General features: G+C 36.7%; 1 protein-coding gene across 8 annotated transcripts in view; it reads right to left on the bottom strand.

Annotated features, from left to right (window-relative positions):
• Positions 1-20,453, bottom strand: part of DMD (dystrophin) — a 1,148,563-nt gene that overhangs the window by 912,750 nt on the left and 215,360 nt on the right. For all 8 annotated transcript variants that reach the window (XM_074814589.1, XM_074814586.1, XM_074814591.1 and 5 more), the window contains exons 3-5: positions 4,553-4,645; positions 3,474-3,551; positions 301-393 (exon numbers count right to left, since the gene is read on the bottom strand). In XM_074814589.1, coding sequence (XP_074670690.1) covers positions 301-393; positions 3,474-3,551; positions 4,553-4,645 — 264 coding nt within the window. The remainder of the gene's footprint in view (positions 1-300; positions 394-3,473; positions 3,552-4,552; positions 4,646-20,453) is intronic.

The raw sequence follows: 20,453 nt of genomic DNA, 5'->3' as shown, positions 1-20,453 counted from the left end.
GATCAACACTGGCTTTGTCTATTCATTTTTCTTACAATAACTGTATTATATATTCTCATACAACATCTGACTGTGAAATTAGAGTCAAAAGAGCTACTGCTAATGGTCTAAAACCTACTTTATCTTCTTAAAATTCTTAATATCCTAGATAACATGTAAACAGGCTGTCATAAAACTTAGTGATTTAGGACATTGTTTGCAAGTCTATGTTTACTTTGTAGGTTGTGGCTGGATAATAATGGAAAAAATCATCAGTGGAATAATGGTACTTCATGGAAAGTAAGAAGCAGTACCACTCACCTGCCAGTGGAGGATTATATTCCAGATCAAACCAAGGGTCAGTTTATGATTTCCATCCACGATGTCTGAGCTCCCAATATTTACCAAATCAACCTATTAAAGAAGCCAAAAAATATTTGTAGAAGATTAATAGCAAGTGTAAGAGGTTGGTGTTATTTTCATAAATTTGGTGTTAAACTTTCTCTGTGGTGAGGAAGAAGGAGGGGTGGGCAAGGGTAAATCTCTCATTTGATTTCTGTTGTTTAGTAAACATCCAACTCATGTTTTATAAATGGCACAATTATTGTGCTGGCAAAAAGCAAGCAGTGATCTAGAGTTCCAATTATTCCAGTTATAACATGTTGTGAAAACATACAATTAAAAGTAATAGTTAATAATAACTCAAAAATCTTATATTAAGCCTCTACAATTACAAATCTCAAAACTGATGGGTGACACAGAAAAATTCCTGTATTATGCTCCATACTACCATATATAATATACTTTGCTAAAAGCTACACACACATCTAGACACTGTAAGAACCTACAAACCCAAGATATTGTTCTACATATTTAGATTAAGATAGAACTTATTTTGCCTTAAATTCCACAATGTGTAAGGCAAGGCAGGATGTCTTCTGAAATACAGAGAAACTAACAACTGTGATCTAAGCAAGTCTTTTCCCCATTATTTTGCTCAGTAATGTTGTTTTCCATAATTATATTATGCATTTACAACTTCACAATGCATCGGCATTTACCACCCTGGAATAATCTTTCCTCCACATGCGAAATGATCCTTCAACCTCACCCGCTTTTTGTGCTATCTAAATAAGAAAGCCAAATTCAGGGATGTGAGTGCAAGCCAATACAAGCTAAGACCTGCACTTTTGGATGGAAACTATGACTAAAATTTGCATCCTCACTGTTTCATAGACGCAGTTTTTCATTGTCAGAACTGATACTTATATGGCAAAGTACCCCATTCCTCCACAAACTACAGTCTGCATATCTCTACTGCACTTCTGAAGCTATTTGAAGTTACATCTGTAGAATGACTAAAGGTTTTGCACACTCAAAACAAGCCTCTTTTTATTTTTTTTTTTTTATTTTTATTTCAATGCACCTATGTATAGGTCATTTTTACTAATCACATATAAAGTAGGTATTTTGTCAACAATTCTAAAACTCCCTAAGAACTCCTTTCTTTAAGAATTCATCATTTTGTACTTAACAGCACATGAGACTGACAATTCATTCTAACCAACAGTGTCTTGGAATATTCCCAAGTGGAACTTAGACTTTCTATCCTAAACTTCAAATGGAATCCACATAGCAAATGACCCAGTACAAAGCTTATTAGGGTATCACCTACATGTTCTACAGGCCAAATCCTCCATCTTTTTGGAAATGGATGCTTGAATACACAGAGCCTACATTGTTTTACTGAAACAGAGCAACACTTCCCAGTTTGCCTCAGTGTTGCCTGAGGCTGTATCGGGGCAACCCTCTATTCCAACACTATCACCTTTCCATAGCAAAAAAATAAATCTGCAAAATGGATTGACTGGAAGCAGCACCATTTTTCAATCTGTTACCACCCAGATGACTGCAGAACCTCAGAGCAAGGATGGCACGTACCAGTAGAAAAATCTAGAGTAGTCACAGGCTTTAAATAGCTTTAGAACCACTGATTTTGCATTCTTGAATTCCCATAGAAATCAATCTTGAGGTGATTTTGAAGGTGGAGGAAACTATTTCAGAGGCTTTATGCTAATTTGATATAGTATATAACATATATATATTAACTTACATATATAACATATATAATATAATATTATATATTATATAATATATAATTTATACTAATTTTTGCTTTATACTAATTTGATATAGTATATATATACAATACACTAATTTTTATATCGTGTATAGCTTATAAGGTTTTCATTACATGAACATGATGGTCACCAAATGACCACTTCACTTTCTAACAGAATGTTTTTTCTTCTATATTCTTCAATTGGAATACACTCTGTTTTCTTTCAATATTTGAAAGGGACTATTGTTCTGTTCTGGAAACTGAATGAAAAGCACATTAATGGATTTAGCTGATACGTAGTAAATAAATACTTTTAAAATCATTTACTATGAAAATCTGTAACAACATTCCAGGTATGCAATCGAAACCTTCTTGTATACTGTGAAATAATGTATTGCTAATTTTTTCAACAACATCAAATATTGCAGATTTTGAAGAACTAGAAGCTTTGCTGCTATTTACATGAAATACCATTTATAAAAAGAAAAATCATGCTGGAGGTCTTTATGCCAGTCTTATAAGGTCACTTTCATTTATGTACAAATCTTCAGATGGATAAGCATTACCTTAGATTTCTAAAATCGATAACATTATTCAGCAGCTGAACTCAAGCATGTTTGGTGACCTGCTGCAGCTATCAAGAAATCCAATATAATATGTGGCACAGAATACATTATCACTGTTCCATCACATCTTACTGTTAAGTTTAAGTGAATGTTATAGTTTATTTGAATTTATTCTTGAGGAGAAGATATGATATAATTAGTTGGCCACTGAAAATGTCTGCTAAAGTTATGGGTCCATTAGAATGCTTGCATAGGGAAGATATTATGAGAATATTTACTCAAAATTGATGCACAGGATACTGGCTTGAAAAGTCAATCTTGACAAAGTAGAATAGAAAGTGGTTTTGATATGATTCATTTCCTTAATGTTATGAACCAAAGGGAACAGACACCAATGAAAATTTACCAGAAAGTTTTCTTGTAAGAAAAGCCTCAGTTTTTCAGACTTCATAACTGTCAGAGCTTGTGAGTAGATATTTTGATAGGTAACACCTTCTAACCAGCTATGGATGACTTCTTGTAATTAACCTTTTAAAATGTATTTTAAACACCATGCATTACCATAAAATTGTGCATGTTGACCTGTCTTCAGATAGCATCTGTTATTCAAACATTTGCTGGCAGAGGATTTTAAACTCTGAAATACATTCCATCCTGTGCTGAATGACAAAATATCCAAGTCACATTGATAAAACTGCCTTGACTCCAGTAATTCTATGCTATAGACCAGAGTTTGATCCAACACTTACAAAGCATTAAGTATGCTATCTATAGGATCTTCTGACCCTGTCTGGCTGATTACTTACGTTATTTCTCTGCAAAACCTGCAGTGCTTTGTTGACATTGTTCAGAGCATGAACTCTCGTGGAGCCCTTTTCTTTCGCCTACAAAGAAAATAAAAAAAATATGACTGCCCAAAATCAGAAACTAGAATACACCATATGTAACTCAAATCTTATATTACACTTGTAGTTTTATATTTCATAAGTTTATGACAACCACAGTGAGAATATTAACATACATTGTGCATATGCAGCTTCCTGATATGAAATAAACTGTGAAACAAACTGGATCCCCAGTTGGAAGGTCATTTGGTACCTTTACATTTTTCACTGAATGAATCATTGAAATGTATATAAAATCAAATAATTCCAGACTGTTTTTATTATGACTAGTCTTCTTTTCTACGGCACAATTTAGGAACATTACTATGACAAACAAACAGATAAACATCAGTTTGTTTAATATTTATTTACAAATATATTCTCTCTGGATTTTGATTCCCAAACTCACAGTCTGCTTCACTACTCTTTCACGAGAAAGTTTCAGAGAAATATCCCAAGCTCACAAAGTCCAAGCAGGAACACAAGAGAGGATATTCAAAAGTGTGTGTGACATGTTGTTTTAGAATTTCCAGGTTAATAAAAGCAAGTTGTTCTCTCTTTTCAGACTTGTACAACTCTAATACACAGACTGTATGTATGAAATTTATTAGCAAAACATTCTAATTCTACACATTAAATTCTATTTTTTGTATTTGGCATGAACATCTAGTGATAAATAATTTCTGAATTGCAGCTAAAATCTAAATATCTAAATGAACCCTGTCTTAGTCTTGTTTTTCTTTGCCACGCTTCCTTAATAACTGCATCGAATGAAGTAGAACATTTTCATTTCAAATATATGCTTACCAAAGGGTTACTGTCTAATATAGCTCTCAGTCACAATGTTTCCTCAATTTCAAATGAAAGTCAAAAATATTCAGACCCCTAAAAAGTAGTTTCCACTGGCCATCATCAATGACAGAAAGGAATGAACACCACCTACTACAATTATCACAACATCGAGACTTCAATATACAGTAAATGTGTTAATATACACGTACAAGTTTTTGGCCTGTAAGGCATTCCAGGAGCTCCAGAAGTCTTCGTCCATCTCGAAAATCATTAAAAAGATCTTCAATGTAACGTCTCCCAAACTGAAATGAAACAATGGCTTTAGTTAGTTCAAACACCAAAAAAAGGAAGAATCAAATTGCTAAAATAGGACCAGAAAGCTGTAAAAGCCACTGTCTTACAAAATGGTATATCCCACCTCTGTAAATATACTGTGCTAATTAATAAATATGAAAGGTATGACACAAATCAAAGAAGGAAAATATCTTACAACTAAACTAATAGGATTGTCTCACACACATCTGTTTTTAACAGGGTTCTATTGCATAAGAGATATTGGTCCCTACTTTATTTCAAGTATTTTTCTTATGCTAAGGAATGTACATACTTTATTCCCTCCTAAAATTATACTATTGACATCATTTGTGAGAAACTGCTGCAGATCCAATATTTTATAATTTGTGCATGTACTATTAATTCAAATAATTAAGCCAGAACTAAATAGTAATGAAGCTGGAATACAAACTGGACTTGGTAACTAAGGTGCAATTCAGGAGAAAAATAGGAAAAGTAATATGCCAAATTAAAAAAAAAAAAAGAAACAAAAAACCCAAACACCCAGACAGAGATATCAAGTTTAAGTGCTTAGTAGGCGCTCTTTCATGTGGCAGAAACAAAATTGGAATTACACAGAGAGAGAAGTCTCAGGCTTATTCTAGCGAGGATCTAAGAAACATAGCTATGTTAATAGGACATACTTGGAATTGTACTGAATCAGGGCCTCATTACCATAAGTGGCTAAAACACAATTCACATTCTGTACATGCCAGATGAAAGGAAATACTTGGGATATTCCCCAATGTGACAACGGTAAAAGATGATTTCCTAAAATTTTCCAAATGATTTTCTAAAATTAAAGTCAAGTTTCTGATTCGATGCTTTGACTAATGCATTGAATTTTAAAAATAGATAAATATAATTTTGTATAGTTTAGTCACTATGTTTTATGTGCACCTATAAACTTTGGTTTTTTTGTATGTATGAGGACTATTGAGAACCATAATAAAAAACTGATTATTTTGTGCAGTGTCACGTAGATTCATATGTCCACATTATTTCTAATTTGTGAAGTTTCACAGATGCTTTGATTGGTTTGAGAGGAAGCATCTATATTTTAATTTGCTAGAACAGACACCATGCTGACCCTACATTGCACATCTTCGCCTTTTATCACAGAGCAATGTAGAACTGGGAATCCATATTGCACAGAAAACATTTGCTTTCCTGTCAGCAGTGCTGTTCTGGTGCTCACTGCAACACTCATTAGAGCTAACTGGAAATTTTATGAAAAATGTATTTTGTCAGAAAGTATCAGTTCCTTTCAAAGGTTTTTTTAAACAGGACAGAATTAAGGACAGTTTCCTGTGCTAGACTCATTTTTCCCTCAATCAATAAGTATTTATGTGTACAGCACAAACTTTCGTGCTGTTAGCTACTCTGGCATGACTTTCCCTCTTTCCTTCTCTCTGACCGCTCTTCTGAGGCAAGCGCTCCTTTCAATCCCTTCATTTTTAGCTGAGGTCTTGTTTAGTTTTCACGGAGCAAACAAATCCAAAACATCAACAACTTTCTACAGCAGTGGGAATCCTTGCTTTCTATCTGGTTTTCACAACCTGCACAAACCATTTCAGGTAAGCTAAGTTAACACATGTGCTGCCACTTGACTACCTTAAATATCTGAAAACCTCACCCTGTCAACCTCTTGAATTATCTGTTTAACTAATAATACTCAGCAACTCTATTTCCTGCCTTGCATTTAGTATGAGAAATAGTTTTGATAAAATGTTTTAAATCATGGTAGAAAAATCATGTTCCATTATGCAAGTCAAGTCATGCACGGTATTCCTGAATTTGTCTATTACTTGCTCTATACAGGGCAAATTTAAAATTAAAACATATGACTAAATCAGAGAGACTTTATTTTGTTCCCTAATCTTGCAAAAGTAATTTTTGCAGAAGGGAAGCAAACAATCTATGCACTTCTAAGGGAACACTTTAACATTCTTTAGAAAGTTGAAGTGATTAATAGGCCCTTCTGTAACACTATGAAAAAGTTGTGCCCATAATGTTACTGAATCACTCTGGGAATATGAGCAGAATGACATTTTTATAATAGAATATAATTATATTGTTTTGTATCATAAGGGAAAAATAGAACTAGCCTTCATAACTGCCTGTGTGTCTGTCTTTCTTCCTTTTTGAAGCATTTAAGCTATTCATAAAGTTTAGGTTGAAATACATCTAGGACAGCCAAAAATTCTGCTTGAAAAAATAATATGGGGGTGTGTTTTGGTAAGGCTTTCAGAAAGAAAATAAAGATGCAGCATCCCCAGCAGGACATATAGTTAGAAAAGTATTACAAGTAAACCTTAAAACAAAAGTTACTGTTGATTTTTTAGGGTCTTGGAAGTGTATCTTCTATTAATCAGCAACTAAAAATACTTTAAGGCACCGTACACTTCTGCCACACATATCACTCTTAACATGAAGAAGGTTGCTATTTTTCTGGCAACAGGGTAATTAAGTCTTCTTTCTCAAATAGATTGAATGTCCTCACTGGATAGATGTTACAGTAAGTCTTCAGAAACAAAGGCTTCAAAGATGCATCAAATAAATGCATTGTCATTGAAAAGTGTCTGTTAAGTTGTACGAAGCTTTGAAAAAAATAAAAAACCAACCATGGCTAGTCAATGGGTTGCCAGAACAAATACCTAGTCTTTATTATAAATTCTTGTTGAAAATAAACTTGTTTAAAGTTTTCTTTAGGTTGTGACCTATAGCCACAACCCTTTCCCTACAGAGAAATGCAAATATTCAGAAGAATCTTCTGTGCTGTTTGTATCCATGTTGATTTGTTACTCCCCCTATATTATAAATACCCAAAACCTAATTTTAAGAAATGCCCAAAGCAACTACATGCTGGTTTGTTGGTTCACACTTAGCTTTTCTTCTTAAAAATCACAATGAGGGAAGAGATGGGGGAAAGAAGAGAGAGTACAGGACACAGGAAGGACTGCAGATATGGAACGTGAAGCACAAGGCAACTTTTCATCAGTGTGGTACTAATTTCCCAACCAGTAGTTTCACTGAGAGCATTATGAAACTAGCGATAATTGTATGATCTTAATCAATATATAAGCTATCTATAACATTAGTCAAGTAGATCAGAAAGCTATCATCTCTTTCTTCCTTACTTGCTTATTTCAGGGAGACCAATAACTAATGGAGGGATTTGGGGGATTGCAGGCAGGGATGAAAATGACAATGAGAAAAAATATACAGAATAAAGAAAAAGAGGGAATAACTGTAAAACTGAAATTAAAAAAAAAAAAAAAAAGAAGCAGAAATCAAATTCTAGAAGTAGGACTAACAAAAATCTAAGGAATTTGTTAGAATCTTCATCACTAGAAAGACTCTAGGGGTTTAAGTATACAGCAGTTTTATGTATTATTTCAACCTACTATCTTCATGTTAAATAAAGGTCAAAACATAGAAAATTTTCTTGATATGGCTGTTGGCTGCAACTGCTGATCTTTACATAACATAAGGGGACCTGAAGGAATTCCAAGAAATTTATGTTAAAAGAAAATCACAAAAAAATGTGATACAGAAGGGAAGACATGATCCCTGTTTTATCATGAATGAAACTAACCCTCCAACTTAAATAAGGACTGAGGAAAGGAATTCACAAAATACATTTCTAAGGAAAAAAAACCACCTCCTACACTACCATGGTCAACTACACAAGCCTTAGTTTTAGAATCATGGGGTAATGTACAATTAACATCTCAGGAAAACATGGGAACTTGCAGTCGAGTCTTCCCCCAGGTGTTATAAGGGAGTGGAGCATACTTAGAGTATTCTATATACATATGGAATATGTACATATTCTAGAATGCTGTCAGTATTAATTAGACTGAACTAATATCTAAAGTGTATTAGTTATTTTTCAAACTCAGATAGCAACGGAACCAATCTTATGCCAAAGAATGTTATCTAAAAAGACAAAAGCAGATGGAAAAGAAAGGAGAAGATCAGGAAATGACTGAAATAACTGTTGATAGATAAAAGTAGTTGCAATTTTTTTGGTGTAAATATATTTAGAAATCTTAAAACATCAAGCTCCATCCTATTCATCTCACTGCTATTTGCATTGTCCATCTAGCTACTGTCTATTTTCATTGTCATTTCTGTTTTCGTCTTTCCAAAGACTCTATATTAGACCTTTTTCTCTCTACGTAAATTTATCAAATAAATTTTATCAAACAAGTAAATTACTTAATCAGCTCATTCATCAGACACATTACCGAAGAAGTTAATATTATGGGAAGTATTACATGAAAAGCCAATATTCCATGAAAAGCCCTCTGTTCAGAGTGACATGCAAGCCAGTAATTGTGAAAGTGATACAGATACCAAATAAATGAAAAATATCTTGACCAGAGAAGGTTCAAAGACGTGAATGTTTGAAGGTTCAAATTCATGAACGTTGCCTCTCGTATTGCCCAGTGCTCAAAAATTATGAGTCAAAGCTCAAAAAATTATGATTAGCATAAAAATGTTAGCAGACATATAATGGACAACCAGGGGATCAGGCCTAGTCTGCATGGGTTATGAAAGGCAGGTCCCACCTGACAAACCTGATCTCCTTCTATGACAAGATGACCCAACTATTGGACAAGGGAAAAGCTGTTGATATTATCTACCTGGATTTTCAAAAAGCATTCGACACAGTTCCCCATAGGATTCTCATAGAAAAACTGGCTGCCCATGGCCTGGATGAGTGAACGGTCTGCTGGATCAAGCACTGGCTGGATGGACGGTCCCAGAGAGTGATGGTCAATGGAGCTAAATCCAGCTGGCGACTGGTCACAAGTGGTGTTCCTCAGGGCTCGGTGTTGGGACCATTTCTGTTTAACATCTTTATTGATGATCTTGATAAGGACATAGAGTGTATCATTAGTCAGTTCGCAGATGACACCAAGTTAAGTGGGAGTGTCGATCTTCATGAAGATAGGGAGGCACTACATAGAGACTTGGATAGATTGGATCGGTGGCCAACGTTAATGGGATGGGCTTCAACAAGGCCAAGTGACAGGTCCTGCACTTGGGCCACAACAACCCCCTGCATGGCTACAGGCTTGGGGAGGTGTGGCTGGAGAGATGTGTGGAAGAGAAGGATCTGGGGGTTCTGATTGACAAGCAGCTGAACATGAGCCTGCAGTGTGCCCAGGTGGCCAAAGAAAGCCAACAGCATCCTGGCTTGTATTAGAAATAGTGTGACCAGCAGAAGTAGGGAGGTGATAGTCCCCCTGAACTCTGCATTGGTGAGGCCACACCTTGAGTACTGTGTCCAGTTTGGGCACTTCAATATGAGAGAGATATCAAGGTGCTGGAGTGAGTGCAGAGGAGGGCAACGAAGCTGGTGAAGGGCCTGGAGAACAAATCCTATGAGGAGCGATTGAAGGAGCTGGGACTGTTTAGTTTGAGGAGGAGAAGGCTGAGGGGAGACCTCATCACTCTCTACAGCTACCTGAAAGGACATTGTAGAGAGGTTGGTTCTGGTCTCTTCTCAAAGGTAATTAGCGATAGAACAAGAGGGAATGGCTTTAAACTGCAACAGAGCAGGTTCAGACTGGACATTAGGAAAAAAATTTTCACAGAAAGAGTGGTCAGACAGTGGAATAGGCTGCCCAGGGAGGTGGTGGAGTCACCATCCCTGGATGTGTTTAACGGTTGTTTGGATGAGATGTTGGGGGATATGGTGTAGGGGAGAACTTTGTAGAGTAGGGCTGATGGTTGGACTTGATGATCCCAAGGGTCTTTTCCAACCTGAATGATTCTGTGATTCTGACATTATGTTTTAGACTAAATTAGCATAGGCAAATCCTATACTAAGGGAAAATAGAGCAAAGGGAAAGAAAATAGGAAGGGGAAGGAGTTGAGAAGGGAGAGGAAAGTAAAGAAGGGGAAGAAGATGAAAAACAAATCATAACTTAAATTTTCTCCCATAAGCATAAAGGGTAAAAATGTACTTCTATTTCCTGAGATTCATAAATACTCAACATTTCAAGCAATGAGTCCATAATAACAACTCCAGTAAAATACATGACAACAGAAGACTGTAACACAGCTATTATTTGAGGTTCTTTAACATGCATATAATTTTTTTGGTTATAAAAATGCCATATGATAGATACTTTTTCCCATTTTTTCAGAGAAATTACAAAGGGTAAAAAACTTGGCTAAGGAAGAGATCTCAGACTTTTCATTTTCCTTTGCAGACAAGTATGTGTTTAGATTACACTTTTCATTTGAGGGCAGACTAGACTGTAAGAACATTAATACAGTAAGACAAGTTGGATGCTATTTCTTATGCATTTTACAGTATTATTGGCTTATTATTATCAGTTCATCTGGGAAATCTAGCAACTGAAACTATCAACAGATGGAGAGAGACAGAATAAATTAAAAGAGAAAAGGCACTGTAAAGACAGAGAATTCAAGGTTAGGCATGACACTAGACAGAAGATTTAAGGCTATATTAGATGTAAATAGGAAAAATCAGCTTACAATAGAACTAATGGACACAGAAGTCCTTTGGACTCCTGGGACAGGTAAATAACTGAGACCTTAGCTTGGGACAAGACCTGTGCCTCCACGAGGGGCAGGAAACCTGGACTGCAGAGCCTGGAAGGGAGCTGTAGGGCAGTCCAGCTGTGCCTCCAGCACGTTGGGCTGTGGAACAAAGAGCCAGAGGTGACCTGCAGTTTGGCTGGGACCTCAGGCTGCTGACTGATTACTAAAAAAATGAAAAGAAAGATACAACCCAGAAAGGTACAAGGCCATAAGCTTTAAGTCTTCACATAACTTTTTCAAGTAATTGTCTCAAGTTCAGTTTGTAAATCTGTAAATTTTGCTGAATAGATGTCAGTAAGAAAGAAATAAAAACTTGGTTGGCTTACAGATGTTACCCTTACTAAGACTTCAAAGAATCAGCCTTTTCTTGCACTCAAACTATTTGATGCCTCACTCTGTGAAACAATAAAGAAAAGCCATTCAGCTAATCTCAACAAATCTCTCAAGTCAGTTTTAATAAAAGAGGGATTATTAATACTTACTCTTGCTCTGCTAAATATATTAAAGGTCAAATTTCTCTCCCCGACATCCTCATTTACAGTTTGTTCAGTTCTGCTGGGAAGTTCCATGAAAGCGACTGACATTTTCTTTCATTGATGCTGGACTACTACTACAGCAGCAAAAAATATTGTCCCAGTCATGAGGGAAGAAAGATGCACAAGGCATCATTTAATTCGGTCATAGCTTTACAGATTCATGGGAAGCACTGAGCAGTTATTTGAGCCACACAAGCCATCCTTTCTCCCTTCATTTTTTTCTCCTGTTAGAACCCGGAGGCATCCATGCTGCTGGAGGTGAAACTCTACGCCAGCACGCTGGAAGTGAAACACTCGTGCAGTGTTTGCCTCTCTACTATCAGAGCTCCAATCTGTTTCCCAGCCTTTGTGGTAGACACCCTTTTTTGTAGTCTAACTTCAGTTTTCAAGAAATTGCACAGAAGAGTAACTGATGAATGCCAGTATTTTAAAAACTACTACTACCAATGAACTGAGAGGAAGGTGTAAAACCCTTCTCTAAAGATGTCACACTCTTCTCACAGGCAACAAACCAAATATTACCATGCTTTTCAACAAGGTAGCTATCACAATGCCTGCAGCAGGCCCAGAATACCCAACTCTACGCTTAAAGAGGGATCTAGGGGCAGGTCTTACCAATTGTGTGAAAGGCGTTCGTGTTTGTGGAACATGACATACGCTCCCAGATAAGGAGCTGGTTTCATATCCAGAGCCTGCTGTTCATGTAATGACACCAGATCCCCCTGGCACTTCAGTTCAATTCTTGTAAAAGGATATTTTACCCTCAGCAAAAGGAGTCACTCTACTTTTCTAGTGTCACTACAGAGAAGGATACTCAGACTCCTAAGTTTCTGAAGAATACCTTGTTATTTACATTTTAAAATAAATCAGAAAATCTCACTGCAGGGCCTGTACATATCCAGAACAGAAATACAGATGTATTGACCGACACAATTATGTTATCATAGTGATCAATGGTTTTCCTAGCTCTCAGAAATTTGTCTCTAAATTAAATGTAAATCAAAGAATAAGCAATTAAATTTGTCATAGTAACTGATAGCTCATCTTTGGTTTACCCTCATCTAGTGCTTACCCAAGAATTACAGAGGTACAGAAAGGTCTGATGTCAAAGAAGTAGCAGAGCTAATAACGAGTGAAGAGCAGTCTCACCACAGTCTCCAATTATCATATAGGCTCTACAGATAATCTATATTATCTCCCCAGTACACTTTATTGTACTCTTCTGAAGCCAGTACATAAGGCCTTCTGAGACCCAATATGCAAAAATATTTTCTTTGTAGAGAATTTCTTCTAATTTACCTTTCCATTGTTGAATTCTACTGTAAGATTAATTACGTGATAATTAAAATATTGGAAGTTTCATCATGCATAACAGAACTTCCTAAAGTTATGCTGAAATGCTCCCCATCCTTAGGAACCTTGAAATTCATGAAGTCAAATTATTTTCTCTGCTCTGAAAGCAAAGGGAAACCATTATTTATTAATTAGACACATGGCATTTTAAAAGTCAAATAGTTATTATCTATCCTATTTTCATATAAAATTTCCTTATGAGGTTTATTCAATACAACTTGAATTCATTTTAATTAGACATTCTATCTTATCTATTAATGTCATTTGAAAATGAGATTTTAAAATGAATCACATCACTAACCAGATTTTTTTTCCAGATTCAGTGTATTATAATTTTCACAAGAGTGAAAGTAGATTAAGAGCAGATATTAATTGTAATAGCATGATAGTATTAAAAAAAATGATCTGTTTGGAAAAGCATCAGCCAAAAAAAAAAAAAAGTGGTGAGAAAACTTAGACAAAAACTAACTGGTTTAAAAAATATTGAGCTGATGCTCACTAAATACATCTATGCTAATTTGCCCAGTAATTATTACACAAAGTTTCTATTTGGTAAGCAGTGGATGTACAATGTTGGCATCTGCTGCTTTTCTTTTAAACAATACAAAGCTTACAGGGATACACAAAATAAATCTGGCAGCTATCTTTTTTCATCAGTTTAATCTAGCCAGCTAATGTCACTGCAGCATTTGTTATTTTGCAGTATATTGCTGTTCAAGGTCATTAAGGACTGCATGACTGGCAGTGGGATCAAAAGATACCTTCTGGAAGTGGGTATGAACATACACTCAGCAAGTTCCTACAAGGCTTGAACTATGAGTCATGAATTCAGAGTCAAGGATAGGGACACTTCTTTTGACAGTGCAGCTAGCTTCATGCAATCCAGTAACTGACTGCAATAAGCTTTGTTGCGAGCATGCATATACTTATGCTTCCCTCCTCTGCAAAGAAACATATAGGGAAGAAAAATAGCATAAACTAACAACTAATTTATTTATAGTATTATCTCAGATGTAACTTTCAATAAAAGATGGAATGTTAATTATATTTACACATTCCAGAATACTTGTATTTTTTTTAATTTACAGTGTGTAGGTATTTTTGAGTTTTTAGAACACAGAGTTTTATAACAGCATTTTTAAACAGTGGGAGATGCAAAAATGAAAATGCAGGCTTTTTGAAAGGAAGAGCCAACCCACTTTCCAGTGAAGAACAAACTGTATCTAGCTGATGCCAAATGCAACAATTTTGGATAACATTCTCATTTAAGGGAGCATCAGTTCCACAGCAGACTGTTCCTATGAACATTTGTTATTCAAGTAATTTATTTTTCCATAGGTGGTTATTAGGAAACAGAAAAAAGAGAATGTCTTCAGTCTTGATTAAAATCACAAACATTACTGAAAAACCTTGGACAGCAGAGAAAGATTCTGAAATTTTTTGTCTTTTGGCTTACTGGTGTTCTGAATCTTAGAAAAGAGTTTAATATTTACACAATGAGGTACAAAATACTCCATGTACTGCATTTCCTCACATACGAAGATGTCCTATCTGAGTGAGTTTGGATTCTCCCTTTATTGAGGGACAGGCTTTAGCAACACATTTTTCGTCAGTTTATAGCTTAAATCCTGGCCGCAAAGAAAATCTGAGGTGTGCAAATGATAAGCCAAATTTCAAACATTTTACTTATGAAGCCCTACAGGTACATAGTCTCACATTTGAGAATAAATAAAACAGACAAACCTCTACTACTGTCTTTACTTGTAACAGACAAATAGTCAAGCTTCTAAATAGGTGCAACTATAATTAAAAAAGAGAAAAACAAAGTAATTTTCATCAATAAGAAAATAAAAAGAACAAACTCCCTAATTATGAAGTGTTACTTGTATTACTAATCCCATATAAACAAAAGAAGACTTAATCTAGATCAGTTCTTTGCTGACTGAAACAAGAAAAAAGTAAATATGATATGTAATTTGGCCAAAAGCTTTAGAACAAAACTGTTTGACTCTACACAATGGCTTGAATACGTGGCAGCTCCATTTCTGTGTTTGCAAAGTGGTGGCACTGCACACAGTAACTGATTTTGACTTCCATTGGGAAGTCAGCTTCCCTGAAGCACTGAACAATGGGCCAGTTTGTGATAAGTCACCAAGGAGCAGGGATCCTCTCAGTCCACAGTGAAGTTAGGTCTCCCCTTAGGGCCACAAACCATCAGTGAAATACCCAGCTGAATTACCTGAGAACTGGCTTTGTCAGCATTGACCACATGGGAAATTCTGACTGTTAAAGATAATGTTCTTAATTCTGCAGCCTAAACTTTCAGTTCTTACTGCTTCAGACACCTTTTTGATGTAAGGAAAATACCTACTGCTATCAGGATCAACACAACAATTTGACATGTCAGAGAAAGTACCCTAACTTGGAGAACTGGGTAGACCTAAGTCATTGTAGCAAGTCACCTCATTTGCTCAATTTGACTTTATCTATGGAGGAAGAATGAAAGGCAAAAGCTCTGGCATTTCTTGTCATGCTTCTACTCCCACTAGCTCTTATATTTTTTTGGCTTTCATTAACATTTCCTGGTTAGGAAACACCTGACCACCATTTTAATTTTAACAGAAAAGAGAAAGTAATGCTGAAAGGGAAGAGGTGTATCATACAGAAAAGAAATAAGCAATGAAATGATGTATTAAGTCTTTGCCAGGAAGAAGTCACCCTCAAGAACAAACACATTTTGGTAGACAAATCAAAAACAAACTCAGTGCATCTAAGGTAGCACCGCTTTCAAACATATTTTCATTGACTCAGCTGAACCTTTAGTACTGACATACAAGCGGATGACTCATTCCCCTTTCTAAAGGGTCACAAACATTTAGTCAAACTCATTGCATTTTCTGGTACATGGACATAGTCACTCCCTGTCATCTTGCTACATGGCATAGTTAAATCAAGTATATCTTTGCTTTCAATATTGACATTTAAATCTGTAGCAATAGTAAAATCCATGTGATCACATCTGAGCTGGCTGGTGATAATTTTCACTTGGTGAAAAGGAGAGGCCCTTATTTATTTATTCACAATGGAGGTTACTCCATTAACTTAAGTGCCAGAGGGACTATGCTTGTTCTTGCTGTCCTGTGTCGAAGCTCAGCTGAACAGAGGATTTACTGCATGCATATTACAACCAAGAACCGTTCTGGGAGTTCCCCTACACCCACTGTACTTATTCCCAAAAAGCTTGTTGCAGTAAGTGGGATATTAATTTAAATGACATGCTTAAAAGAGCAAGTATACCTGCTCTGCTTGAGCTCAGGTAGGAGTTTAAAATGAGTTCTTCCACTTTTTTCCCATCTGGAGAAGTCAAACATAATTTTATAGACTGAAAATCCACCTACAGAAACCACATGGCTAACTAAAAGGATACGGTTTTCCAATAGAGTCCATTGTTTGGCTTAAAAATTCTATGCAAGATACCAGTTCATTATCTAAGTGTGAGTAATTAATTTTTATTTTAAAAATAAAACAAAAAACATAAACAAAACTGTTTCTTGAAAGCACAATTTTCACTTGAGCTACTACAAAAAATTAGTAGTCTGTTGTGGAGGCCATCATCTATGTGTAAAATTTCAAGACATTCAGAAGGAAATCCTAGGAAGAAAAAGCAGCAAGAGGACAGTATTTGAAAGGGAACGGCAGAACATATAAGACACAGTGAAACAGCAGAAAATGACGACATTCAAAGACAACTTCTATTTCTTTTAACAAATTCAAATTTACATGCCTGTCAACAACAGACTACACAGGACACATTGTGAGTATGGCACCACCATTGGCTGCGGTACCCCTGCCTTCTGTGACTGCCATTCCATTACTGCAGGACAGACCAGTCTACTCCTCCTCATTTCACAACTGTTCTACTTTTTACCTTACATCAGTGATGAGGCTGATTTTCAGATTTTATGAATGGCCATCAGTGAGGTAGAAGAAAAAGAAAAAGTTTTATTTGTTTCTTCTGTTTATATAAATATAAAACACTTTTTTTTTTTTCTCTTGGAGTCTCCTACTGTAAATAATGTAAGTTATGCACATAACATGTACTATATAGTTATCTTACATTGAAAAGAATGTAAACTTTCCATTTTTCCTTCTCACTGTCCACAACTCACCAAACCACACCTAATTATTCATATGGCAAATAAATGAAATAACTGATCACAATATTAGAAGATATTTTGACTAGATACTGAATTGATGTTTTTATTAATATTACAGTTCTGTACATTATTGTCTGCAAAAACATTTAACGTATTTGCTATGTTTAACATAGTAAATTGCTGCGTTTTAGCTACCAGCAGGTAGCATGCATGTGCGCCTCAAATCACCACAACTAATGATGATAATTTAGTGAAAATGATTGGCATATGCTGCTTTTGCAATGTCTGACAATAAATGACCCAGATTGCAAAGGAATTTATGTACCAGCCTGCATTTGTGAATCTGGATCCCTGTTTATAATTAATAAGAATAACAATATGAGCTGGACCTCTTTTGAAAATCAATCATTAAAAATTAACTGTATTACAATGAATAAGATAGAAATAATAAGAGACTTTGGTTTGTATTTTAGCTGCACTTTTTTGTGTTAAGTAATAGCTTATGAATGGCTTCAGAAATCTGTGCATCTTTTTGTTGGATTATACCACATATTGTGCTCATCATTTAACTACTTTAATAACATATATATATTGTACTGATAATGTAGGGTTTAATTCTAATCTCAGTTGTTTGCTTGACACTCTTACAAAAATAGTACAGTGAAGATAGTATCATCCAGCCTTAAACTATACAAAGGAAATAGATGACCAGCAACCAGTTTATAAATACATAACAGCAGCCTGAAGACAGCGGAATAAACCAGCATCCAAGAGGTACCACCCATGTGAACAAGCTAGAACAGATTGGTTCTCACATATGAAAAGAGGAAATAATCCTTTGGACCATGGAAAACCATATATAACCACCAAAGATATGCAATGGAGCTTGGGGAAGATGGTTTTGGCTTCCTGACACAAAGTGCCATTGAGCCCAGACAGCTCAGTCTCAGAGACTAAAATCTGTGGCCATCAGGACTAACAATGCGGCATGAAACTCATAGTATCATACACCTAAGGCCTCACCAAGAGAGATGATCTGTGCTTTATTCTTAGTTATTAACCTATTGATTGCCTAGTAGTTGAGAACAAATAAATGCTTTCCGAAATTTTGAAATTCACCTGGTGTATTGGTCCCCCAGAATACTCCTCTTACAAAGGTCCACAAATCTAGCAACAATTGCAACGCACTAGTGTTATGGATTTCCCAATGAACAGGAATAACCAGTAACAGCTGAAGAAAGTGCAGAAGGCAAAAGTAAAAGACAATCTGTTGGAGTTCCACATATGCACTGCAGATATTACCATGTTCCAAAATTAGCATCAGTTTCTGAAACTGAGGAAAGAGTATTCCCAAAGATATCCCTGAATGCACAAATCAAGGCAGTGTAAGAGAAAAGACATGGTACAATTCTGTTTTTCCTTTCAACAGTTCAGTCCAACAATTTATTGAAAGAAAAGGAGCCTGTGCTTTGACATGAAGGAGTCATAGAAAAAAAAAACCAACCAAAACCAGAAGTTGCGTCTTTTTTAGAAGACTTCTGGGCAACATCACCTACTGCAGATGGAACTACCCTGCCATTGCAGTCTGTCTATAAAACCAGTATCCCCGGTGTTGATACCAACGGTTTGAGCCATGGAAGTTCCCAAACCTTAATTGCCCTGGGTACACAAAGAGGCACCTCTGTAGCACGGGCACTCATTTTGGCTTGCCTGGGTGAGGTTTCCAATGGCTGGACCTGAACAGCCTGCAAGGCCACACAGCATTTCTGTTAGGATTAGTGCAAAAGGCGACAATATATATCTGATTCACCACACACTTCGCAGAATTACTGGGCCTTCAGGAAGTAGCTTTGCAAATATCAGCACAATATATGGACTGTGTATGGACATGATGTATGCAATACTGAGAGAAATCAGGTTATGCAGTGAATGGATTTATACAGTTCATGAAATTTAACCTCAACTGCTGCTACGCATGTTAATCAGATATTCAGTCTCCAATCCATATCAGCACTAATTAGAAAGCATTATTTACTGTAGAGCGTAGGCTTGCTTAGGCAGCTGCCTGACATTAATTATTCTTTGAATGCTGGAATTTAAACCAAAAAATGTAAAAAATGTATGAGTAATGCCAGTTTTGTTTACAGAATCACAGAATCAACTAGGTTGGAAAGGACCTTGAAGATCATCTAGTCCAACCATTAACCTAGCACTGCCAGTTCCCATCTACACCATATCACCCAGCGCTATATCGACCTTACTCTTAAACACCTCCAGGGATGGGGATTCCACCACCTCCCTGGGCAATCCATTCCACTGCCTAATAACCCGTTCTGTAAAGAAATACTTCCTGACATCTAGTCTAAACCTTCTCTGGCGCAACTTGAGGCCATGCCCTCTTGTCCTATCACTTGTTACTTGGTTAAAGAGACTCATCCCCAGTTCTCTGCAACCTCCTTTCAGGTAGTTGTAGAGGGCGATGAGGTCTCCCCTCAGCCCCCTCTTCTCCAGACTAAACAACCCCAGTTCCCTCAGCCGCTCCTCATACGACCTGTGCTCCAGACCCTTCACCAGCTTCGTTGCCCTTCTCTGGACACGCTCGAGTAATTCAATGTCCTTTTTGTAGTGAGGGGACCAAAACTGAACACAGTAATCGAGGTGCGGCCTCACCAGTGCCGAGTACAGGGGTAAGATCACTTCCCTGTCCCTGCTGGCCACACTATTTCTGATGCAAGCCAGGATGCCATTGGCCTTCTTGGCCACCTGGGCACACTGCTGGCTCATGTTCAGACGGCTGTCAATCAACACCCCCAGGTCCCTCTCTGACTGGCAGCTCTCCAGCCACTCCTCCCCAAGCCTGTAGCGCTGCTGGGGGTTGTTGTGACCCAAGTGCAGCACCCGGCATTTGGCCTTATTGAACTTCATACAGTTGGCCTGGGCCCATCGCTCCAGCCTGACCAGATCTCTCTGCAGAGCCTCCCTACCCTCAAGCAGATCAACACTCCCACCCAGCTTGGTGTCATCTGCAAACTTACTGAGGGTGCATTCGATCCCCTCGTCTAGGTCATCAATAAAGATGTTGAACAGGAGTGGCCCCAAAACCGAGCCCTGGGGGACACCACTCGTGACCGGCCTCCAACCGGATT

The sequence above is a fragment of the Strix aluco genome, chromosome 2, assembly GCF_031877795.1.
Source record: "Strix aluco isolate bStrAlu1 chromosome 2, bStrAlu1.hap1, whole genome shotgun sequence".
NCBI classification, from domain to species: Eukaryota; Metazoa; Chordata; class Aves; order Strigiformes; family Strigidae; genus Strix; species Strix aluco.
This window is presented reverse-complemented; position numbering and strand designations above follow the sequence as displayed.